This window comes from Anopheles stephensi, chromosome 3 (genome assembly GCF_013141755.1).
Source record: "Anopheles stephensi strain Indian chromosome 3, UCI_ANSTEP_V1.0, whole genome shotgun sequence".
NCBI classification, from domain to species: Eukaryota; Metazoa; Arthropoda; class Insecta; order Diptera; family Culicidae; genus Anopheles; species Anopheles stephensi.
In genome coordinates, this window is record NC_050203.1 from 13013394 (window position 1) to 13039099 (window position 25706).

The following is a 25706-nucleotide window of genomic DNA, read 5'->3' on the forward strand; positions in this document are numbered from 1 at the left end:
CCATTTTCACACCACAAATGAAGGTTTCCTCGAACAAACAAAAATCGCAAGGGGATGCTGCTCTTTCCACCGTTTGGTTCTGACGTTTTTTTTTTCTTCCTGTATTTGTCTGCTGTGTGAGTATGTTGGCTGATTTTTTTTGGTTGAAATAATTCAAGGAATGGAAACACAAAACCATTATGCAGCAAAATGTGTTATTTCCGGGGGGCGCGGGGGAAGTTCTTATTCTTGTTTCAATAGTTTTGTTAGTGATACTAGAGGTGTGTGTGTTTTTGTGTACTATTTTCATAATATTTTCTAAGTGTTTTTGTTTTGTTACATTTCGTTTTGCCTTTCCCATCTTCCCCGGCCATCCACAGATTTTGCTCTATCCTAAAGAGGTGCTTATAGGAGCCGTTTGTTCGTTTCACCTTCATTTTTGTTGCCTTCTCCTTTTTAATCCTTCTCTTTAGTTTTATTTTTCCAAAGCCATAACTACTTGTGTGTGGTTGTTTTTTTTTTGTTGTTTTCTGCTTTTACTTTGTGTTGTATAATGGTGTATATATAGAATATATACCGTTCTGCTGCTTTCATTTCCCTCCCATCATGCTTCTTACTTCATTCTCCTTCTGCACTCATGTTTGTTGTTTCATTTTTAATTACTAGCATTCTAACCAGACATTGTTTGCAATACACTTTGCAATTAGTTTTGTTTTTATTTAGCTCCTTTGCCTAGCCGGGGATGTTTATAAATTATACACAGTTTGCGTTACTGATTTACACTTCTTTTCTTTTATTTTGTTATGCGTTCTTTTAATTTTGTTTGCTTCTTTTTTGTTTTTGCCCTATTTCTTTCTTCTTTGCGCACACTATTTCGACTCCACGTCTTTATTTTGCCTTACACTTTTACAGTGTTACCGGTTGTTTTTTTTATATAATTTTTTCCTCCTAAATTTTGTTCCTGCCTTTCTTTAATTTTGACCTAAGCTTTTTTGTTGTTCTGAATTCCTTTTTCTTTAGCTAGTACGGCTATTACGGCTGTGAGATGCGGAGATTCATAACGTATTTTCTCCATATCTATTTTTAAACTTTTTTTCATCTTTTATGTGTGTGTGTGTGTGTTTCAGTTCAGTGTGTCATACAAAAGATTGATCCGATCTTATCATTTTTGGAACGCCGCTCGACGAAAAAAAATGTATCAAAAACAATTACAACGCGGACTTGAGTCTGTTGTAACTTGTTTCTTCCCTCAAAGTTGGCGCGCGCGCATTTTGAAGACGAAAAAGGAAACCAAAGATTTGTGTTAACAATAATTGAAGAACTGACAATCATATTACCTTCCCATATTGGAATTATCTTTCCCCAACTCCGCCGCGCCAATCCTTATCACACGGGTGTGGGTTTAACGGATTTTTTTTTTTACCTTGTAGCGCTCACCTTCTCCCTGTGTGACTCATATCTTTCCCTCAGCTCAGTGTTTTGTTGTTGTTTTTTTTTCATCTCACAGAGAAAGGACAGGAGTTTAACTCTCATTCCTTCTCGCGGGTTACCGTTTTTGTCAGTTATCGGGCATTTTTAACAGTTCCGCGGCTAGACGTGTCTTAGTTCGCTACTATTCCTCATTCAATGGTATAATCGTTCGGTCCCCGGTGGGTGGAAGCCGTTCCGTTCCGGAAAGCGTCACACAATAACCGTAGATCAACCCCCACACACACACACACAACACAATAACCGTATCCGCCCTCTTGCTACGTTAGCGTTAGATGATACATGAAAAAACAAAATGACGCATAAAGCAAACAAACAAGGGGAAAAATAAACATAATACATAAATAATAGTTTTAAAGATATAATGGATAGTGTAACTCTCTCTATATCATCGCATCGATGCAGAAAGCAAGAAGAAAAAAAACTCCTACCACAATCAACACTATCTCCTGCCAATTGTGTCACTGTCGATTGGATGTATCGAATCGAGTGTTCAGACCGAAGAGGAGCTCCCAATCGAACCAATCGGGACACTTGAGCGATTTTAATTCAAACTATTGCGCCCGTCACACGCCGTATGCCTGAGTTTGAAGAGACACGTTTCGCGAAACATGTACATAATTCTAGACGTTCTAGCGCTTACGACTGTTTTTTTTTTGTTTCTCCTTTCTTTTGCTGGATTTTTTTTATTTGTTATGCCTATGACTATATACAAACAATCCCATTAAAGAAAAACAACAATATTAGATCAATGGGACCAAACGGATTAAGGCAAAATGAAATAAAAAGAACGATATTTAAAGAAAGGTAAGGCAGATAAAAGAAAACTGCAACTTGATTGGTTAATAGTTTAATAACCCTAGCCCTTTAGCTGTCCCCGGTACAAATTATAGGAAATTGGAGGCTCAACAAGAGCAAACACACACACGCGCGCACAAATAAAATTCTGCTTTTTTCTTGCTGTGTTCATCTCTCATCCTTCCAGTCCACCGTATTATCAATCAAATTAGAACCAAAAAAAACCCCTCATTCAACCCACAGAAATCACACGCACACACGACACTCTCCTGCCTTGTATTCGTGTTTTACGCTCATTCATTCAATACAGCACGCTACTACTACTAACGCTATCCTTCTGTAAACAAAATAAAGAAGTCGAGTGATCGCCTATTGTTTCCACACCTGCACCGCAAACCACCACAACGATCATCCGTTTATAACCGACAAAAAAAGCAAAACAAAAAAAAAACACAACTCATCATCATCAGTCCTTCTTCGCCTTGGGTTTTCTGTTACGATCCTACACAACAACGATGTTCACAGACGGTATTATATCTCGTTTCATCCCCCTTGTTCTCCGTAATTCTTTGTTTTTTTTACGATTAATAAGTGCACTTATCTAAAATATATAGAGTTTTTGTTTCATATATTATCGCGTACACGCTCGCACACGTTTGGTTCGTGCTTTCGACACACTAATAACACCCGAACTTTCTCTCAGACTTCCCCTCGGGTGCTACTAGGGCTGTGGGGCGGTCTTCTGTATGCAGGTGTACACGAGTAGAAGCGGTAGAGAGGCCTAGCAATGGACACCGCCACCTTCTGGAAGGAGCGTTGTTGTATTTTCAGTGCCGATTCCCTGTTTCTTACTAGACACACGCAACTAACTTCTCTCTCTCTCTCTTTCTCTTCTCGCTGTACACCGACGGCAAGGCTATACCTAGTGTAATCTTATTGGGTTTCTTTTTTCTTTCTTTTCGATCTGCTAACAACAGTACACGCCTATGGAAGCAGGTCAAGTATAATATACTACTACTAGAGGACCTGTTCACTTTGCCCTTTTTAAACACTTTAGTGCTGTGATTGTTTACGTTCTGCTATATTCATCACACACACACACACATCCCATCAACTGTACTGGTGAGGTAGCAGCAGTCTCTGGCACATGTTAGCTACGATTTTCCCGCCCATTGGTTCCTGCACGATGATGATATTTCTCCTCCCATATTTGGCTAGTATACACTTGGAGTTTAGCTATACCCTGGCATCACATTCTCATTCATCGCTCATCGCTCATCTTACTTCCTAATTGTGTCTATTACATACTGTTCCAAGTCCGGTACCTCGATCATTAATCGATCGCCAGTTGACAGTTGACTCTGGTTTGACTGTCCACGTGTTTATGATGTTTTTTTTTTTTAATGTCGTTAACAATCAGCTTTACCAACACGTGCGTTAGTAAAGGTTGCATTTTGTTTTTTTTTTTTGAGTTTTCAACACACAAAACCATATGACATCGGGGCAATTTTTGTTGTCCTTTAAAGCAATCATCAAAAAATTTTCTACTGCTTTCCATTGCATTCTAAAAGCTTTGGGCATTTTGGGATGGGATTCGTGTTGCAGGAGGAGAACACACGAGTGATGCCATCGCATGCTCTCCGCCGGAAGTTGATTTGTCACTAGATCCAGGGGATACATGTATGAAAAAGTCCTTATCCGCAGCATTACACAGTTGAATATGATGGCTGAAGCGCCAAATATCGAAACATAATGTCGGGTTAAGATGATTCATTTTGCAAATGACTATAATTACAGCCCGGAACCGTACACACACACACAGTGGACAGACGTGGCAGCAGTATGTGACTAGCCCTTAAAAAGTAAACCATACATGCCACCAACTGCGAATAATGCGCCAAAGCCAAACGCAAAACCCTTACCATATTGCCTATGTGTCGTCCTCGCTTACTAACGGCTGGATATTGGAACTGTCTGTGTTGTGAATCTGTTTTAGCGGGTTGTTTTTATGTGTGTGTGTTCTCGTCTGCTCTTCTGGCTTCACAAAATACAAATCGTGTTACTGTTAGTGATTAACTTTATACACAGCCCTCTTTCTATTTATAAGCGTTTGCTTACTTTCGCTCTGCCTTCGCTGCAACATATACATATATCGCCTGGTTCGTATGCAGCTACAGAGGTGTATTTGGTGTAGGATGACATGGCCACACCATAGTTTCTGCTTCTGTATGATTTTTTTTTGTAACCCTACACATATCATTCAAGTGTGTTGTGTCGTATTACTGCTTCAATACTAGTTACATTGCGATTGGCACACAGTCGCAAAACTTCGGTAGTGTGCGGGAGGAATGAGAAACAATCTCATTGTAGTAGTTGTTGATTTCGGCTTAAACATATAACTGGAAAACGAACTGAAATTTTGCCTGTACTCTGTTTCGCAAACACAACCAAATACTATAATAAACAGAATTTGATTGAATTGTTTTTTACAGCACTCAAACCATACGTGAAGGTGAAAAACCAGAGCTTACGGTTAATTATTATCTTTCCTTTTTGTATGTTGCTCCTTGCTATGAATCCATACTCGCCCAACGAACATCAGCTTAGTATTAGTTCAACCACCTACAACACATCTATTTACACTGGATTTGATAGGACTGTTTTTTTTCGACGATGAAGTATAAGGATGTTTTTACGCTGCACTGGTTTATACCTAGGCTGCAGCTATTTACAGGAACGCTACAACATCAGTCAGCTTTTCTAAATACCGACTATGCCGCCCCGAGGCAGATACATTATATGAAAGCACCCTATATTGTATATAACATTACTAACATTACTTCCACTCACACACACACACACATCAGCGTTCGTTTATTCCACACCGAGGGATTCTTTTTGAAAATTGAAACATATTTAAATTCTGGTCGCACTTTCGTATTCGCTTTCTTTGTGTTTGTTTTTATTTGTGTGAATGAGTGTGTGTGTGTGTGTGTGTTTTGTTTTTAAACTCAATATCAACACACTTATTAACAACGTTAGATGCATATCCGTTGCGTCGGGTTTTGCTATGTGCCTTTGCTCGTTACATCTACATTTACCATTGTTTGTATGTGTGTGTGTTTTTATACTTGTATTCATACGTTTCTGACCGTTTGGGAGGAAGCAGCTCGAGATGAATGTGTTGCAGCAGTTCAGTTCAAATCAGGCTACTTCCTCCCAATCGAACAGCTGCTCATGCTGCTAGTTGAGCGTCGGCTAGTAACAAAACTACGCCGCTTGTAACAATTACACCCTAACCTATCTACAGCAGCAGTGACTCGGCACGACTCGTTTGCAATTACATCCTGTACTGTCGCCAGAGGAGCTTCCCTACACCTCATACAGCAGACCGCAACCGGTTCTTCTAGCATCTCATCAAACATATTACAATTCTGGGTTGTTTGCGGCGTTTTTTTTTATCTGATCGTAAATTATATGCAGTTTTTGTTTTTGGCGCGGCGAATTTTACCGCATTTGCCGCCGATAAGCCTACTCCGTCGGCTCTGTTGGAGTTATTCTTTTCTATTCCCTAACACGTGTGCTTTCTGCACCTTCAACCATGTCGTACCCCCATAATTATAACGAGGAGAACATTACTTACAGCTACTACCTCTTCTAACAAAAACGGATCAAACCAAAACAAAACAAAACCCCCTTTACCTTACTCAATCTTCCTACACTACAATGTTTTTTACAACAGCTTGTGGGTGTGTTTTAATTCGATTTTACGCCTTACCTTGGCGGCCGATAGCATTTATGCATTTTCGTTTTTCATTTCTACAGGAGAGCGATTATACGCGCCCATTTCGCTGGTCATTTTCCTCTCTGAAACCACTCATCTTCTTCGCATCTGGTTGGGCTGTAGAGAGCGTGGCAGTATCTATCGTGATCGCATTTAGATGTCTTTTGGAACACACTCGGAGAACAACATATCCCTATCGCGAACCTGCGGGACAGATGGTAAAAGATCCAGCTCAACAGTTGCTTCTTACTGATTCGGATTCGGCCCATACGATTTGCACTGGCCACCGCACTAGAGATCCGTCGTTACACCAAACACGCACATACACACACACACACGGCACTATGTGGGCGAATGGGGTGTGGGCAGCAACCACACATACACACGGTGTCAAATGTTTAAAACGTTTCTAGCACACACACACGCACGCGCGCGGTTTAACAACGGCAAACGCTCTCTAGAATCGTTGTTTTCGCACGATTTTCATTCACCGGGCGGAACGTCTCTTCGTAGTGAATATTGTTACTGTTTCTCGCTCCTCGATTTTTACTTCGAGCTGTTGTAATGGCCACTGTTTCCCTGTCCCCCACCACCACTACCGTAATGACTGCCGCCACTGTTACCGTGGCCACCACCACCACTTCCGTATCCACCGTTGCCACCGTAACCGCCACCACTCGAACCACGACCATGATGATGATCGTTGCCGTGATGGTGATGGTGATGATGATGATGCACATTTTGGCGCTCGTTTCGTTCGGAGGACGTGTTCGAATGGGAAGATCCTCCACGTCCGCCACCACCTCCACCACTTGCTCCGCCACCGCCAATACCATCGCCGCCGCCGCCACCACCACCACGGTGGTCACTGTTGGAGCTATGGCTCTGGGTATCCATTCGACGGTAGTATAGAAGGTACGGTACACGGGGAGCACGCGGGCGCAGCACGCTGTACTCCGGGATCGGCTTAACAATGCTGTCATCGTACCGAATCCAGCTACCGTAACCGGAGTGATACACATCGGTAATGTAGTGGCCCTTGGACGCTTCCTTGCCATCGTGATAAACCACCGCAAACAGTTTATACTGCTTCTGCTTGGCCGAATAGCTTTTACCCTTCGAGGACATTAGTTCTGTGAAACAAAACCAAAAAAGCATACGAATTAGCAATATATGACACAAAACACGTAACTTGTCTTGCTCTTACTTGAATCGATCTTCAATTCAATCGGAAAGTCCAGCGTTTTCAGTATCTTGGTGCAGCCGTCCATTTTGTAGTCGAAACACTTCAAATGGAGAATAAGTACCACGGGCAGCTCCTCCAGTGTGACTTGCTGCCAGGCGGCTACCTCCTGCTTCGTTTTCGAGCAGGTTACACCCTCTAGTTCATCGCGACCAACCAGTTGCTCCAGGGCTTCTTTCACGGATGCAGCTTTCTGCGGAAGGAGAGGCATATGATTTTTTTATCAAAAAATTGCTTTAGGTTGCGTAAATAAAATTGTCCCCGCTGCTTCAGGGCGTAATCATATAGCTTTAGTGGTCGTAGCACACACGAAAAAAAAAACTAAAAACGGTTACAGTTATATAAAAAAGCCAAGAATCTCTTTTTTTAATCCCGAAAGAGTTCACTCCTCTCTGACTATATACCTGATAAATATATTTAAAGAAAGGACTGACCGTGACACACTTGTAAATAATAATCCCTCGAAATCCCTTCGAAATTAAAGAAAAAACAAAAGAAAACCTAATAAAATTGTAAGAAAATATTGGGAAAATGCTATCACAATTCTTTTCAAACATAAACGTAAAAATTCCCATTTGACCATTATGTTCATTTTCTATCGGTAAAATGAATGCGAATGATTCTATTTTTAAAACGCACGCTCTCGGATGAACCTTCATCACATGGGGTTCATGAATACCGCCGGTCACGCACTGGTTCGGACGGAGTTCATCCCCTTTATACGTACCTCAATATCCAAGGGAAGCGTGAAAAAAGGCTGAATGTTGTAGGTCGGCGGCACGCCATCGCGTTGCACCCGGGAACGTAATTTACCACGGAAAATGTCGCTAATCGGGGAACGTCCGAAATCGGTGGTACGCGTTACCGTACCCTTATTGCGATTGCCGCAAATAACCTATAGGAATGCATAAAAGAGTGTATAAAAGAAGTTAGAATAGAAATTTTCGAAATAGCAATGGTTTATAAATGAAACAAATGAAAAGCAAAAATGTCCAACAACAGTCTTGAAATATTTCCCCAATTTGGAAAGGGAATATTTCTACACACAAGTGTTGGTTCAATTTCCCCACTGTATTTTCTTTTTAGAGATCAGCGAAACGGATTTGACACTCTAATAATGTGGTACAGTGGAGTGAAGTAGTGAAAGAAAAGAAATCGCTCATCTATTATTTTCTTTTTTCGAGAAGAACTCCTCCCTTCGAGATCCGAACTCGAACCCTTCACCTTCAAGAATATCGACTAACCGGAGCGACGCACATTGCCGTACGGCTACCGATCTGCAATCGCGTTCCTTCAACGTTACCGACCATTTTAAACCAACTTACCATCCAATCGTCAGCATCTTCTTCGCCGTGCACCTCCCCGTTCGCAGACTCCTCGCCATTCACATTTCCTTGTTCAGTTTTGTTGAATTTCATGAACTGTTAATGCACATAACAAACAAAAATAAAAAAATTATCACACTTACATTGTAAAACACATCGATAGGAAAGTACGGAGTTGTTTTCTTCGTTTCGATTAAGAAGTAAAGTGAATGACTTGCCTCTATCATTTCATCGTTAAGCCGGTTCAACACACAACCGAGAAATTCTTCGGCGTCTTCCTGCCGGCCCTCAATCTGGAACATGTCCGACCGGATGCCATTCAGCATCTTGTAGATGACGGTCGGCTCGAACGGTGTGTCGACCTGTATTTCTGGTATGTCGTCCTTCTTGCCCTTATCGCCGCGCGCCGGTTTCGATCGTATCGGAAGCTGCGAGAATTCGCTCACCAGCGAACACCTGGAGGAGAGCAGGAACAACATCAGAGTTTCTCATCGAAATGCGTATCGGAAAGCAAGCAAACAAAAAACACTACTCATCCTTACATGGCATCGATGAACGGTTTCGGGTGTTTCGAATTTTTCGCCGCCGGAAGGTTGCGTATCGTGCGCATCAGATGGTAAAACGGTGGACAGGCCACCAGCGCCTGCAGGATCGTGTTAATGTAGCAATAGTTGGACCGATTGATCAAACCGCGTGGCGTTATGCTGATGCTGCCGTTATCGATGCTGTATCCGCTGAGAAAATCTGCAACAAGCAAATCAAAATTAAACATCACTATTGTGTGCCTTCCTTTTCCATCTTTACAAAAGAGCACAAAGGAAGGATAATAAAATGTTTGTTTCAACACTAATGCCACTTTCCATTTATAGTAGATAGAGAGGGCAAACTCTCTGAGAAACGGGGTAGGTCGACCGTTAGCAAGTAAAGCCACAAACCAATCAGAACGATTGGTCGGCGTGACCCACTCAAGAAAACGTAACCTGTAAATATTCTCTCCCATTTGTGTAACGCGTATATTACTCCACGAATGACAGAGTAGTTCGCTGACTTCCAAATGGAGTATAGTTTTGTCTCTGATAGCAATCAGATTTAACTTGCTATATAGATTAAGGATAATTTTTCCGAACCAACCACCCAATCCGATCGAGATTCGAACTCTCAACCTTCCTGATGGTGGCGGTGGAAAATTGCTTCACGCATTAGCGCATTATGCTACCGTCCACGTTCCACTACTTACCTCCAAATTTCAACGAAAAATCATCCTTCACATCTCCGATGGCCGGACCAGAACCTGTTGCTGATGCGTTCGCATCGCCAGCCGATGTCTTCTTCGATGCAGCAGTTTGGGTACCCTTGCCTTTGGCGGAAGCGGACATCTGACTCGATGAGCTTCCTGTGCCGCTGGTTGGCGTCGAAGCCGCTGCAGATGAATACGACATGGGAGCGGCTGTCGCTGACGGCTGTGGATAATTTCTTTCATACGGTTGCACCTTAGCTACCGGTTTTTTCGCACCCGCCGTGGAAGCAGCAGCATCGTTACTGGACGGAGTACTTCCAACCGTCGGCGAGGACGACACGGTGGTGGTCGCTGCCGGCGCTGTAGCTCGGTTCGAGGAGGCAGCAAAGTTCACTCCCGACGATGCAGCTGCTGCAGTCGATGCGTGGTGCTGCGAGGCTGCGGAAGCCATTGCGCCTGTTGCGGGTGTTGTGGTACTCGGTGCTGCTGCCGGTCCGATCGTTCCCGATGACGCTGAAGACACTGCAGAGACGGTGACAGTCGATGGCGGCGGTGCTGCTGCTGCTGCTGGGGTTGCTGAAACCGATGACGCAGCGGACGACAACATGGATGACGCTGACGACGACGGTGACGAGGACGACGACGATGAGGACGTTTGGAACAGGCTCGCCCAGGTTTTGTTGGGTTGCGGCGGCGCTCCACCGGGTGGTATCTGTGGCGGGGGCACAATGATGGGTGGTGGAATGTTTAATGGGTGATCGGGTGGCGGTATGTTTAGTGGGTGGTTAATGACAACCGGTGCTTTGGTCGCAGACTTTACCGTGTTAGTGTTAGTAGATATGGAAGTTGAAGTAGTGGTGGTGGTAGTGGACCTAGGCACAATTACCACATCTTGGTGGTGCTGCTGCTGTTTCGTAGCGTCCGCTGCACCGACCGAGCTCGCTGTCACGGGCGCGGATGCTGCTGCCGCTGTCGCCGCAACCGTGCGCTGCGGAATCGCTTCCACTTTCTTCGATTCCATCTGCGGAGGCACGACTGCAGCCGGACCGATACTGCCACCACCTACCGCTGCTCCGCTGCTGACTGTCCCACTGGCTGCCGAGGAACTGCTGGCGTTAACTGCGCTCGACGGGCGCTGGTTATGCTCCGAGAAAGGTTTCTGCTGCTGCTGCTGCTGCTGCTGCTTGCTGGAAGATAACGATGTCGAGGTGATCGACGATGAAGGTGCCGTTGCTACGGTTCCAACTAACGTCGTGAACGGTACCGGCGAAGTATTGTTCTTGTTATGCTGACCACCCGACGCACCGGGAGGAAACTCCTTGTTCGGTATCGCTGAAACTGAAACCGACGCGGTTCCCTTCTTCGGTCCAACGCCGCTATTATTTACCCACCCACTGTCGGCGTTCGTTTGCCGCCCGGTCGGCTGCGGTGCACTGCTCCGCTGCGGGTTCACTCCACCACCAACCACGGCGGAAGCAACTGCCGTCGCCCCGGTACGCCTTTGTTCCTGATCCTTTAGCGAAAGTTTCTCCATCCTTTCGTGCGTACCCTTGATGGAAGATTCCTGCTGTTCCGAGCGCGTTCGTGGCGGAGCTTGCGATGCAACGGCTGCTGCATAACCTAGAATTGGTGGTTGTTGCTGCTGCTGCTGCTGCTGCTGCTGGAATCCTTGGTTTGGCACATTGGACGCCTGTTTACTGGCAGCACTACTGCCCTCTGACCCTCGCTGGTGCATCGTCATCGCTGGCGACGTTCGCTCATTTTGCTGGGGAGATGGTGTGGTGGTGCTGCTAGCATTCACACTGGACGGCAACGGCGATGAGTGGTTTGTCATCACAACGGCATCGACGAGCTTCGGTGAGGTAACGATGTCGGCTTTACGATTCACGCTACTGTTGTTGTTCGTATCGTTTCCATTCGCGTCTACCAGACTGCCTGCCACAACTCCGGCTGCTGCTACCGTGTGTTGCGTCACTTGGAAGGATTGATTGGTGGTTGATGGTGGAGAGGAGTCCGTCACTGGAGGCGGAGGATATTGCAAAAGAAGAAAACATTATTTTTAAACCCAAAATGCTTTACAACGAATCATTCCAGGCGGCGTATACTTACTGCTTACAGCAGCTGCTTGTGGCAGTGTTGGAACGGGCTGATATTGTTGCTGCTGCGGCTGTTGCTGTTGCTGCAGAGCTGACTGCTGTTGATGAGGCGTTGGCTGTATTGGAACGTGGTGTGGTGGTGGTGGTGGAGGATGGGCTTGAATGTATTGTGGATCGACAATGAAATTGTTGTTCATCGGTTGCGCACCATCGATAACACCGCTCTGCGGCTGCCCTGGATGCTGTTGATGTTCCGCTGCCACCATCAACACCTCCGTCGATCCTTCCATCGTCGTCATCGGTTGGGGTGGAGCAGCCGGGCCCACTAGATACCCACCGCTCACCATCATTTCTTCCGGCTGCGGAATTCCTCCCACGATGTTGTGCTGTGCAACGGAGGTAACCACTAGCGGAGAGTGCATGGTGGTGGCTGGAGCATTCGAGCTTACCGGAATATTTCCATTGCCATTATAATCTTCAACCTGTGGCTGTTGCTGCTGTGATTGCTGTTGCGGCTGCATGCCATATTCGTCCGGCGGTTGTTGCTGCATCGAAACAATCGGAGCCGGTGCCATCTGCATCGTAAACCCGGGCACATTTGGATCCAGCACGTGGTGGCCCATCGTCGGTGGTGGTGGACCCTGCGGTAACATTCCCGCCGTTGCACCGTCGTCCTCGTGCACCGGCAAATATTCACCCGTTTCGGGATGATAGTCCAGCGTCATGTGCGGTGGAGGCTGGGGCCACATTGCCGCACCCGGGTGAACACCCGGATCATCGTGGCCCTGGCCCTGGCCTCCGTGCGGCGGACCACCGCTCCCGTCATCACCTTTGCCGTCGTCGTAAATTTGATACTCCGACGGGATGTACGGATACACCAGATTCGGATAACCGTGCAGCGGCGCGTTGTAGTACATCTGCATCTGGGGCGCAGCCATGAACAGCGGTGTGCCGGAAGCATGCTGAGGCATATGCGGCAGCAGATAGAACCCGCCGTGCAGATTACCGTATTGGGCACCGGCGGCACTCATCATCGGTGGACCTTCGATGTGCATCAGCTCGGGTGTATGCTGCTGGGGCGGATGTTGCGGCTGTTGCTGTGATTGTTGGCCGCCACCGCTGACGGACGTGGGAGGAGTTTGCTGCTGACCTCCACCACCTTGAACACCCTGCTGCGATTGTTGCTGCTGCACCTGATGCTGCTGCATCTGTGGTTGCCCGCCCTGATGGTGCATTACGCCCTGCTGTTGTTGCTGCTGCTGCGCCAGGCTTTGATGATAGCTCTGGGCATGTTGCTGTTGGTGGTGATACGATTGTTGCTGCTGTTGCTGGTGCTGCTGCTGCTGCTGAATGTAGTGCGGCACGTAACCTCCCCGCGATCGTGAATTATTTCCTCCCCGATTGTTACGCCCACCGCGGCGCATCGTACCGCGCCCCGACATCGTTACCGGCGCCGGTGGCATCAGCTGCATCTCAGGACCGGCCCCAACGTCCGCCTGCATGTATGCGCCCGGCGGTGTGGCAGTCGTCGCCAGGTACGGCGATATCGCCGGGTAGCCGTGAACGCTCACGTTCGCCGTTAAATTACCCACGAACACGTTGTTCGGTACCTGGGCTGCCGTCGGTGGCAGCATCTGCACAGGATACATCCCGTGCGGTGCCGGTGGGATGTACGCCGAGGCCGGTATTGGGGTGTACATGTGCGGTAGCATCTGCTGCTGGTGCGGGTTCGAAACGGAGACGGCTTGCTGCTGCTGCTGCTGCATTTGCTGCTGATTGCCATTGTCCCGATCGGCGTTTCGTCCACCAGCAGTATCCCCTCCAGCAGTGACACCACCGCCTGCTCCGTTACCTCCTCCTCCGCTTCTTCCGCCAACATTGTGGGGCTGCTGTTGGGGTGGACCTTGACCGGGCTGCTGCTGTCCGCCTGTTTGCTGCTGTTGATTGTTAGCTCCCGAACCTAGCTGCTGCTGATGCTGTTGCTGCTGCTGCTGAAGGTGATGCGGATTGTTGGTGTGCGGAGGCATAGTCGCAGCCGTTACGATGGAAGTCCGTGCTATGACTTCTCCACCTCCTCCTCCTCCTCCTCCTCCTCCTCCTGCTGCGACGCTCGTGGCCGTCGACTGGACCGAAAAGCCGATCCACTGTTCTCCACTGCCCAGCACCTTCTCCGTATCGATGACGAACGAACTACTGTTGCCTTCGTTCACTGCAATAGAAACGAGAGAAAGGGAAAATATTAATAAAAGCACATTAAGAAAAATTCAAAAAGGGTGCGTGGAGGGCCAAAGGAGCCAAAAGGAACAGACACACACACACCGAAGGAGAAGAGATTCACAAACAAAAATAGAATAAGATTAAAAGGTAAAAGAAAACAACTCGCGTACAAAGCTAATCGAAGGTAGAGTACAACAAATGAGCGCACACGCGTAAACGATTGATATGTTGTGCCAGTTAACAATACGGACGGATAGTATATCCAATGGAGAGAAGAGAAACAGAAATTAAGTGAAACAAATGAATTCATAAATCCTTAAGAAAATGAATAAACATACGGGTGGTGGCAGTGATCCTAAGACAGCTTTTCTTTTCTATTTTTTCTTGTATATCTTGTGTTTTTTTCTTCTTCTTTACCCAGTAATGGTTTTGCTAGGTAAGTGATGTTACAATATTTCATTATTTTTACTATAGTTTTGCCCATTTACTAAGCAGTAAACAGTGTGTCAATAACAAATTAACATACATATTTTTGATACATTTTTCTACCTAAGCCTCATAACAACTATTGCCAATTGTATAATGTTTAGTTGTTGAATATAGGGGGAAAAAACAAAAAAAATAGTAAAAAGAGACATATTTAAGTCTAGCGGACAGCCATAATTTAGTTATCATATTAATCTTATAAGTACAAGCATTTAAACCCAATACAACATGTCGTGCAAAAGAAAATTTGAGAAGAAACATCAATACTAGCAACAAGCAGGTGCAATCGAACAATAATTGAGCTGTAACTGTGTGTGTGTGAGTGGATGTGTGGTTTGCTATATTAATTTGTGCGTAGGAAACTTTTGTTTCATTAAAATCACTGTAAATGTGTAAATAATAGAATAAGCTTAAATTATAAATAAAAAAAAAAGCCAGGCGTAAACGTTCGTTACGAAAAGAAAATGAACAAGTTATCTTAAAACGAAATAAAAGAAGCAATTGCTAAATTAATCATATCAATCAAACAACAACAACAACCAAAACAGTAAAGTTATATTATTCGATCGAATATTTGGTTTTTTTGGGGTTTAAGCAACAACGCTTACCGAAATTCGGCAGCGGTGGTGCTGATGTTGACGTTGTGACGATCGATGCAGTACGGAGCAGACCAACGCTGCCGCCGCCGCTCCCACCACCTCCTGCCGACAGTAGCGCAGAAGATCGGGCAACAATCCCCACAGTACCGGCGGCCGAAGCGGTGGCCAACGACAACGGTGGCGTTGACTGAGCTAGCAGCGGCAGCGGATGGTTCGGCGCTGAAACTAGTGAATGTTTGCGCACAGGAACAATCATCATTCCGCCGCTGGCGCCACCTGCACCTGGTCCTCCCGGTGCCGTTGCTAGTACGGGCACGTTCTCCAATTCCGTCGGATACTCCTTGCCGAACGAACGAGGTGGTTTAGGGCCTGCTCCAGCCAGGGGTCTGGGCAAAAAAACTACCGGAACTGGGTCGAACGCGCGCGCATTTGGATTTAGTCCATTCAGCTGCGTCAACTCCTGCGGAAGCACGGCATGGAAGTGAGCTTTCTCATGTGTCGGGTGCTGCTGCTGTTCAACCACCACCTCCTTCGGTCGAGGCATCGGAGGACCACCACCGAACGCTACGCGTCGCTGTTGTGCGCGGGATGATGACGGCTCTTGGGCAACGGAAGAAGCATCGGATGACGCAGGGTACAGAATTCCCATCAGTGCGGACGCCTCATTCTGGCCGGCATCGGTAAGGTCTAGAAACTGATAGCTGCTACCGTCGCGCGTATCGTCCTCGGTACGCTTCATCATCCGTCCCGAGGAGGATGGTTCGGTCGCTGCTGTGTGATTTCGCACCCTTCCCGACCACGGTGAGAACGACGCACGGCACGACGATCTCGACGATGGCTGCTGCTGTTGCTGGCGGTGTTACGTTCCGGTGGTGACGGATTCCAGCGAATGTTCATTTTCCCGATACCCTGGCCCGGTGGATGGCACCGGTCCCGAAAGCCGGTTCCCCGATCGCCGCTTCGAGTGATAGCCGTGTGCTTTACGATCCACCCCTAACCCTGCAAGGACCGTAAGGATTTGGGTGGGCTAGATGATGGTGCGGGCATCATCAACTTTTCGCGCTTGCTGCAGCACGCCACTGCACTAGTAATGATGGTCCTCTTTGAACATTCGTTTCATTCCAACTCATTCGCGATGCTGTCCGTCTGTCGGCAATTCACACATATACATTGAAACACATTCAAAAGCCAAAACACAATCTATCGTTCAAACACTCCTGCCGACACATCACTGCTTACTCGCTCTCCCTCTGTGTGTGTGTGTGCTCTCTCTTCTGTGTAAGCTACGCAATTACAAAACGATCAGCAACCGCATCGGCTGTGTCGAGTAAACAAAAAAACAAATAAAACCATCGAAATATTCCATCATCACATTACAAGATTCGCGCGCGGATGCAGACAACTTGGGTAAAGGCATGCAGCAGAATAGTAGTGGTAGTAGAAGGTAGTAGTACTAATAGTAACAGTAGAAATGATGTAGAAGTAGTGGTCACGCCGCACTATTTATCTCTAACGCGACACAAAGCTGATGGTAGTAGCTAGGAAATAAAGTAAAACATGAGGAAGGGGGGGGTTTCTAATTTGCTTGCATCAACTATTTTCGCAATCGCACGACGAGAGATAGAGAGAGAGAAAGATAAAGAGAAAAGAGAGTGAGAGAGAGAGAGAAACAGAATAGTTGGAAGGAAAAAAATAATACAAAATTACACATTACACACACACACAATTTACATGAAGAACTAGTGGATAAGAAGAAAAAAACTAGACAAGATAAGCATCTACTAAAGAGGACACAGTTTTGTAAAGTCATCGATTAATGATCATCACGCACACACACACACAGACATCGAAAAACAAGCGACACTAATAAGAAAATATTGCTATGTAAATAATTATATCGCTTAAAAGTAAATGTCCATTACATTGTAATAGAGATATTTATTAGCTAACAAAAACAGAACAAGAAGTGCCTAAAAAAGTTATTTAGTTACAAAACTTTTTTTCGCTTGTTTTTCGGTGCCGGCGTTTTTTCAAAGTAAGAATCTAGATGAATCGACATAGTGCCAAGGCGCTCTACTTCAAATATCCTGACAAGAACAGCTATTTAAAAATTAATCTCCTCACGTTGGTAATCTATGGATTTGTACTATATCTTCTCAGACTCCATTCTTTGTACAAGAGCCTAAACCTCAAGATTCATTTTCTTAAGCATTGTATAGCAATAAAATGCGATTTAAAACGTCGTACTTCTTCTTGACCTTCTAGAGAGATCATGCCGACCAACCATGGCTTAATAGACTAAATGATACCAATGTAGTTGGATAGTTAGTCCTCACTATGGAGTAACGGTCCAGATGGGGTTTGAAACGTAATACGCATGAATATAACAAATTTAGTTCAAGCTGTGATTCATCTTTTAGACCTTAAATCAAATTTCACATTTTTCTTGAAGTACAATCAAATGTATTAGACCTTTAATTGAACCTGTACAATGTGAAAGAAGATAGCAAAATGATTTGCAATTGGAAGGAAATTATCCTACCATTCAACACGGAACGGCTTCTCTCTCTCTCTCTTTCTGGACATGAATACGATTTCTCTCTGCTATCACTTATGCAGCTTTGCAGGCCCACAAGCAACTACTAAAATACTGCTACTAAACTAAGAGACTTAATCCCTTTGAGGGGTGTGGTTGAAAGGTAAGCGCGATGTATAGAGTCATTAAGCTTCACACTTTACACACTCACCAAAGGGAAGAGAATTGAAAAGGGCAGCAGCAAATTGTCTTACCCCTCCCCTTTTGATGCACTTATCTATATTTGGCATACGGGTATATTGAGGTCATCCCCTTGTAGGAGGCGCATGTCGATAAAAGAAGAGGTAGAAAAATGGCAGCGAAGGTGTAATGCAATGCACCAACGCGCGCACACACACACACACACAACGGTGATGTGTCGATGTTATATTAGCATATTTTGGTTTATTGCAGATCGGGTAAGCAATCTCGCGAACAAAGATTTCCGAAGTATCCGGCAAATTGCACACCAGTTGGATGGATGTCCTGCTGGCAATATCTTTACACGAACACGGACATTATCTGAAGGTTTGCTGGTGCAATTTACTGCAAAAAAAGCTATGTGCTTGAGCACAGGATATAAAACATTTTTTGCTGAATCGTACCTTCTCAATCGTTCTTCAATTTCCTTTTTTTTGCACTTTCAAAGATTATAAGAGAGATTTCTCAATTTTACTACGAATCCTTGTGTCTAGGTATGTCTCATTATAAATGATCGCAAATGATTTCTCTGAACATTTTGCCTAATTGATTGTCGTTAATACAGCAGTACACTGTTTCCAAAACATCCGACAGCATTCCACAAGGAACACAATGGACATCCAGAGGCGGAATGTTTAGACTGCAGCTAATGATGTTTCAATACAAAAGAAAAAACAACGCAATTAAGATGATTACTGCTGTTTAAGGAGGTGGACAGATGGATAAGGTGGATACAAAAATCGTACGTGGGGTATGTTATTTTAGTTGTTGAAAATAAACATGCCTCACTGATAGAGATGTTTAACATCTTGGTCCTTTTAATTGGATCTTTTCAATTGCTTTGCAGCTAAGACAGCACACGACAGTCCTTTTCGCCGTCCCATGAATGGGGTAGTGTTTAAGTTTTAGCTGAGATAAGAACTTAGGACGAACGGAAGAGACAAACCAATCATATCCTCCTCCTATCCAGACGCTCAATAATATTGATATTAATAAGATTAACGAGATAATATTTGCCCGTTTTGATTTTGCTCTAAAAATATGACTCTTTTCACGAGCATGTTTGTTGCGCGTTCATTTTTGCCTTAAAAAAATCTTGCCCTTCTCCCGAAGCGGGACCACTCACCAACAGAAAAGAGGAAGCACTTATAAGGCATTCTTTGAGAAAATCGTTACAAGCCTTTTTTTTCTTCCGTGACATTTTTTGCCTGTTTCCCTGTAACACTCTCATCGCGAGTCAAACTCCTCTGATGCAAACCATGAGCGTGTATATTAGAGACGTCATAAAATCCATCTTTCCGTCGTTTCCGAAGCGAATCTTTTTTTTTGTAACTTTTCCTTCTTTGCTTCTTTAAACCTCCCCTACCCACTTTTATGTCACCACACACACACGCAGTTTCCTGCTGTAGTTGACAAAACGCATTGAGGAATGTACAGACAAACGCACATGCAATACGCCAAGACACCCCGGAAAAGCCCGAGAGAAGACGGTTGACGTCGATCGAATGCTGCGGTTTTCATCATGCTGCGGCATCTGTTTTCGCCATCACGAAAGAAAACAAAACAGTTCCACAGTGGCGGTCTGGTCGGTCATCCGTCGTCGGCACGGCATTCAGTGAGAGTTTCGTCACCGCCGAATGTGTGTGTGTGCGCGCGGCTTGAACTGCCAGGGCCGGGACGGGCCTGTTTGTCATGTGGTAGCCGAAAAAGGTAGCTGATCCCAAAAAAGGGAATCGCCCAAGGCCTTACACAAAGAACAACCGTTGACACATTGAGACCCTACGACGTTTCTTGGTAGTAGTAGTAGTGGTAGTAGTAAAGCCGCGGCAGGCCGTACAGCTTGCTGCTGTCATTTTCCGGCGATCTGTGATTGTCACCATGCGCTGTCGCCATGATGACGTTCAGTATTCCATTGTGAAGGTGTGTGTGTGTTGTTTTTTTTTTCTTGCCATTCGACTTTCCTATCCAAATATACCGGAATTCATGACTTTCCTTTCCGGTTCGTTGAACAGTGCCCGCGTGTACGTTTGTGTGTTTGTAGCGGTATGGAGGATTGCAAAAAAAAAGAATGATCCAAAAATCAGTCAAAGGGCCGCAACGACAGCATCCATCCATTCATCTGCGCCACCCCGCGATTCGCCACCCCACGACGAAGGCAGCTAATGTTGTGAGGCGGATAAGAAAACATAGTAGGCATCTACTGACAGAACCGGCAAAAGAAGAACGGTTTGCTCCGAGAAGCCGGTTTTCGCACACACACGCACACACGCACACGCCAGTACCGCAAATGGATGTGGTTTTACAGAGCGGAAACAAAAATGGTTAAATAGAAAAACTAAGAACAGTTTTTGTTAGGTGACCATGGTAATAGTTACGCAAAATTATAAATTATTACTACTGTGTAAACCGCCTATCGAATCACCATTGATGTTTGTTGCAAAGCAAAGGACATTCATCCTCGAGAGAACCGAAAACTGTTCCAACAAATACGAACTTCAAAAGCACATTAAGCGCTACCTTCGATCGTTTGATACCGTCTGCTCTCTCTCCTTAGTCTCGCTACTTAGGACCTACGAAAACATAACCACACACTTCCACAGCCCGGATGACGACTTACCGTTTCAAGCTGCTGCTCCATCGCATGGAGACGTAGGAAACAGCACATCCGCCGTCCGTACGGCCGATGCAGGGCACTGCTGCTGGCGCTGGCGGTGATGATGTCGATGGCGAGGGTTAGAACGATGAGCTGAAAACGATGACGAAGACATTCGTCACCACCGCAATCGTTGCCCGGGATGATGGTTTTCTCACTTGCGAGCGGGTTTTGCAAATCGAAGTAGCTACCATATATTATGTACGTACTTGACACTTCAATCAACACATTACACTGACACTATACCGCGGCTGTACTGCTGAAGAAAAGTGCTTCAAGGCTCCTGATTACTGTGGCCCGTCTGTTAGCCGTCTTTGCCACTATCTGCCTATCGCGTGTAAAATGTATCAATCAGCTCGGTTGCACTACTGTGTTGATGGGGCAGTATAACGACGACGGACATACGTATTATTCCACCGTCCACACCTCAAGGGTTACCGTGTCGGGAGTGTGTGTGTTTTGAATAGGGAAACCCAATTTTACTGGCCAATTTTTTCCCCTGCCCTGTGCCCGTTGAGTAGGTCGATCTGGTTACGTCGAGCACGAGCGCTCTGGAGGAAAATAAAAAAGTGCTGCCAACTTCTTCTTCTTCTTTTCACTACACAACACACTTCACACTATCGTTATACGCACGCAACGCACACATACACTTATGCACACACTATCCTGAACACACGGTGATTCTTCCTACACCATATGCGAAAGATTTTATGGGACAGACACACACACGCACGTATGCACCGCACCTCCTTCCGGAATTTTCCCGAAAAAGGAAGGAAACACAACAGATAATACAGCAACTAAAATAACGTCACTCGTCTCCACCCAGCGCGTACAGCGCGCCGATGGTGGCAATTGGCCGAATTTTTCACACCGTTTAGTTGGATGGATTTGCTCCTCTTCCACGCCGCTTGTCAATAGAATGCTTCGTCACTTGCTATTTGTTTCGAACCGAAGATCTCGACGCCGTGCTTTGCTCTCTCTCTCGTGTCTTGCTATGCTAACTTTCAGTACAGCACCGCGTACCAATTGGATTACTGCGATTGGAATATATTTCCACTAGAGATGGGGTTGCTTATGCCCAAACCGTACACCACCAACCTGTGGAGAGAAACAGATTTGCGAACGTGAGTGAGTGTTGGCCTGGCTGCTTGCTTTACTGTGCAGATCACGTCGGACCAACTGCCCCACAAGAACACTGCCTGCCGGTGTACTTCCGGCGCGAACAATCCGGTTCGGTTCGAGAAGACGTTCGGTACACACATGGACACTAGATATGCGTAAATGTTCCAGTTTATCTCACATCATGAAAGCGTTTTCCTTTCCTAGCCCAAGAAACAGGCGTAAAGAATAAGAAAACATTTGCCAATTTCTTCAGAAGTAAGAAAAATGGGATAAAATGGAGAATTCGCAAAGAACAGCTAGAAAATATTCCTCCCCACTACTTCTTCGTGCTATTGAAAACACACACACACATACACGTAAGCATATTGCATGATTTCACGGGTTGCTTTGGATAGGGAATGGGAAACCGATTCTGCCTATTCCAGCATACTAGCCTAGACGTGCCCAACCACAGCCGGATGAATTTTATGATACATTTTAAGCAAGCTCTGCTGTGCTCTACACTTCTGCAACGTTCGTAATCTGTGGCATTCGGAAAAGAGGGCCACTATCGCTATTTGACAGCTGTCTTTGCATGGCTATCTAATTAGAAGCAAATAAATGTTCCCGTTCCGTCACTTTCGCAATGCGTGTGTGTGTGTGTGTATGTATGCATTACTGCGAACCTCTTCTACTTTCTTGCCGTGGGGTCCCCACTGAAGCCGAAATATGAAACCCCCCTCGAATTCGCAATAATGCGGCCTACAGGGAGCACGGGAAGCACGGTTGTCACCGGAACGCAGACATACTGCAAAGAAGAAGAAAAACGGTTCAACTCTCTTCGCTTGTTCCCTTTTTCACCCACCCGAAAAATAACCTCTGGCCCCCAACAAACCTCTCTCGCCCTCTCCCCTCCACAACCCCCTTCAAGGAAAGATCTTTTCCGATTAGGCAACGTCGGCGTAAAGGTCGAACGCAGAAAAGTAGGCTCCCATGTTCTTTTGCTACCCCTTTTTTGGTCTTTTTCACACACACACACACACACACTCACACACGCAGACGCACGCACCGGCACATCGGCACGGTCCCCGTGCTGGCCAGCAATCACCGTCGAACACCGTCGAAGCCGAGAAAAAATGGGGTGGCGCACTTCTTTTCTTCTTACTTCTTCTACTTCACACACTCACTCTTGCTTGCTACTTCTTGGCTGTGCACGAAAAGCTGTAGTCGGCTTCCTTTTTTTCTCTCGCCCCGTACACACATTAGCACGATTGCACGACTGCCACCGGACCTAGGGCTAGCGGAACCGACCGGAACCGCCGGGTAGATGGGACACAGTTATCCGGAACAGTTTCCAACCCCGGTGGGGCCGTCACGGGTGCTGGCTGGTTGCGAACGGGTTTCAATCTACGGGTAGTGGAAAAAATCTGCTTTTCCTCGCACTTCGACGAGCCGACGTCGTACCGGATGTGAAAGAGTTTGTAAAATCGATTAACCGCCCGCTGTCAAATGGCGACCTAATGTCGATTTCGGTTGACTTTCGTCGAGAACACGGTCGACCATCGCTTCATCGATTCGTTTCATCGACTGCGATCGAGGAAAATCAACGTGGTTGTGGCGATAGGACAAAATGCGCCACAAAAATGTATGTTTTTAATTTTGAAACACATTTTCTTAAATTTCCTCACAAAGTTTGAATTATGTACTTTTTACAAAAAATAAGTCTCGTTTTAGTAAATACATTTGAAAGTCCAAACTTCCATAATCCATAATCTGTGGCCTAATATGAAATGATTAATTTGTATAATTTGTTCTGTTTTTTTCCTTGTTTGAATTGAATATTTTGCTCTGTTTTTTTTCTAGATCCTTCATGTATAGTCTTCTGCCAATATAAATATCCAAAATATTGCACACCTCTTGAGTATTCCATCTCATTTATCTAACCGAAAGTGGTCCAGCAGCATATGCTTCCAGTTCCACCCTTTCTGCAAAACAAACGCTGTTGACCCTTGCCCATCGCAGTCCAAACCCAGCTCCCGCATATAAAGTCAACAGGTCGTTATCGTGTCTTCGCCGTTATCAGCGTGAGTCGTGGTTTTACCTTACTCAGTACGACAACACCACGGATCGTGAACGATTGCAAAAAGATCTACACACGCATCACAAGTGAACATGGCCAGTGCAACACAGCCGGCACATCTGAAGCTGGAACGTTTCGGCACCGTTCTGCGTGTGGCCATCAACAATCCCCGCAAAAAGAATGCACTCAACAAGCAAGCATACCAGGACCTGGCCGATACGCTAAACGCCGCGAACAAGGACGATGGCATTAATGTGGTGGTAATAACCGGCACCGGAGACTACTACAGCTCCGGCAACGATATGGTATCGACGGTAGCGGACGAAGGATCGATTGAAGAAAAGCTTGCCCGCGGGAATGCTATTTTGCGCGATATGGTACGCGCATTCATTTCGTTCGATAAGCTGCTAATAGCCATTATCAACGGACCGGCCATTGGAATAGCGGCCACCACCGCTCTGCTGTGCGATGTGGTGTACATGGTCGACACGGCGTACTTCTACACCCCGTTCACCAAGCTAGGTCTTTGTGCGGAAGGATGCTCGTCGTACACGTTCCCGTTGCTGATGGGTCGTAGTAAGGCGTCGGAAATGCTTTTGCTAAACCATCGGATGACGGCACAGGAGGCGCTACAGTTTAACGTCGTCGGGACCGTGTTGAAGCGGGACGAAATCGAAAGCAAACTATGGCCACAGATACTGGAGTACGGACGGCTGCCGATCGGATCGATCAAGGCTGGCAAGATGCTGATCAATCGATTCCAGCGCGAGAAACTGCACGAAGCAAACGATCACGAAACGGAAGCGCTAATGGAGCGCTACCAAACGGAGGAATCGCTGAATGCGGTTATGGAGTTTATGATGCGGAAAAGCAAAATGTAACGGACGTCATCTTGAAATGCAAATACAGTCGGGGGCGGTTGTTTTGTTGGTTGTGGATCGTAATATTTTCTACGGCTTATGTACTGTTACTGGTCACTCCTGATTACATGAGCGAGTTTTACGTGCCTCGTGATTGCTGTGCACGGGTAGCGGGAGAAGAAATTAGACCTAGCAGCTGACAGTCGGCTTCCAGCAGGGTAAGATCTTTGCTCGATCCCAGAAAGCGTGTGGACAGTTCGAGATCCTTAACCCGTAGCCGTACCCGGGCACCTCTCACGTAATCCCTACGAAAAAAACGGAAAAGAACCGCTAGTGAGAAAAGAGGAAACCCAGAATCCTAACTGCTTGTTTCTTACTCGCCATTCTTGGTGGGCCTTGTGCAAACACAGTGAAACTTCCACCCAAAATCGATGTACAGGTCGTTTTCCACTATATGGAATATTTTCCCAGTTACAATCTTTCCTTCTGGATCACCAAGCTGTGAAGCGAATAGGATACAAACGATATAAGCATTTGTCGAACAATAAAGCACGCTTCTACTCACATCAACAAACTTTGAATTCCTCAACAAGGCAGCGAACGTTTTTGGTGGTTCGTTGGGCCGTTCCGTTCTGAGTGATTCGCTGTGTTTTTGGTAAGCTTTTGCAAATCCGCCAACTACTTTTTGGTTACCTTCAGCCGGTGTCTGACCATCGGAAGATACTGCTGTGGAGGATGGTGGTGTGCCTTCCGTACTGAATTTGCAGCAGGAACCGATTCGAATTGGTTGCATAAAAGCTCCACACACCGACCGTTGACTAGCGAACCGAAGTAAGTGAGCCATCGTGAAATTCACGCACTTTTACCTTAAAATGCCGGCTATGGTAAGAAAACCTCCCCAGGAAAGGTGGAAAAATAATTACACGAGCACGCAATGTTTTGCTCGCCCAGCCCCCACTTGACAGATGACCGATTGACAGG

The 25706-nt window shown here is 45.9% G+C and overlaps 3 protein-coding genes across 7 annotated transcripts; 1 reads left to right on the forward strand and 2 right to left on the reverse strand.

Moving 5' to 3' along the window:
• Positions 1 to 138: 138 nt before the first annotated feature.
• Positions 139 to 23278, reverse strand: LOC118509240 (trithorax group protein osa). Of its 5 annotated transcripts, none has more exons than XM_036049548.1 (12): positions 22973 to 23278; positions 20646 to 21782; positions 15262 to 16570; positions 11964 to 14159; positions 10675 to 11873; positions 9855 to 10566; positions 9160 to 9361; positions 8836 to 9073; positions 8618 to 8713; positions 8020 to 8187; positions 7257 to 7485; positions 139 to 7182 (listed from the first exon to the last, which is right to left on the reverse strand). In XM_036049548.1, exons 3-12 carry the CDS (start codon positions 15992 to 15994, stop codon positions 6596 to 6598), a joined length of 6360 nt encoding a protein of 2119 aa, XP_035905441.1. In that variant the 5' UTR covers positions 15995 to 16570; positions 20646 to 21782; positions 22973 to 23278; the 3' UTR covers positions 139 to 6595. The 5 variants fall into 5 exon arrangements, with proteins under 5 accessions (XP_035905441.1, XP_035905444.1, XP_035905443.1 ...); XM_036049551.1 differs by having other exon boundaries at positions 22951 to 23278; XM_036049550.1 differs by having other exon boundaries at positions 22837 to 23278.
• Positions 23279 to 23689: 411 nt separating this feature from the next.
• LOC118509247 (enoyl-CoA delta isomerase 2) lies at positions 23690 to 24809 on the forward strand. The gene has a single exon (XM_036049581.1). It carries the CDS (start codon positions 23958 to 23960, stop codon positions 24744 to 24746), a length of 789 nt encoding a protein of 262 aa, XP_035905474.1. The 5' UTR covers positions 23690 to 23957; the 3' UTR covers positions 24747 to 24809.
• Positions 24785 to 25705, reverse strand: LOC118509248 (28S ribosomal protein S28, mitochondrial). Its single transcript, XM_036049582.1, has 3 exons — positions 25291 to 25705; positions 25103 to 25224; positions 24785 to 25030 (listed from the first exon to the last, which is right to left on the reverse strand). The coding sequence occupies exons 1-3, from the start codon at positions 25567 to 25569 to the stop codon at positions 24865 to 24867; spliced, it is 567 nt and encodes a 188-aa protein (XP_035905475.1). The 5' UTR covers positions 25570 to 25705; the 3' UTR covers positions 24785 to 24864.
• Between the last annotated feature and the right edge of the window lies 1 nt (position 25706).

Bases quoted from the DNA above. Each gene is read 5' to 3' on its own strand.
- LOC118509240 (XM_036049548.1), bottom strand. From the start codon at position 15,994: ATGATGAAGCGTACCGAGGACGATACGCGCGACGGTAGCAGCTATCAG. The intron at 11,874-11,963 runs GTAAGTATACGC...CTCCGCCTCCAG, and splicing joins ACAAGCAGCTGCTGTAAGCA to TGACGGACTCCTCTCCACCA. The intron at 7,183-7,256 runs GTAAGAGCAAGA...TTTGTTTCACAG, and splicing joins TGAATTGAAGATCGATTCAA to AACTAATGTCCTCGAAGGGT.
- LOC118509247 (XM_036049581.1), top strand. From the start codon at position 23,958: ATGGCCAGTGCAACACAGCCGGCACATCTGAAGCTGGAACGTTTCGGC.
- LOC118509248 (XM_036049582.1), bottom strand. From the start codon at position 25,569: ATGGCTCACTTACTTCGGTTCGCTAGTCAACGGTCGGTGTGTGGAGCT. The intron at 25,225-25,290 runs GTGAGTAGAAGC...TTCGCTTCACAG, and splicing joins GGAATTCAAAGTTTGTTGAT to CTTGGTGATCCAGAAGGAAA. The intron at 25,031-25,102 runs GTAAGAAACAAG...TTTTTTTCGTAG, and splicing joins AGGCCCACCAAGAATGGCGA to GGATTACGTGAGAGGTGCCC.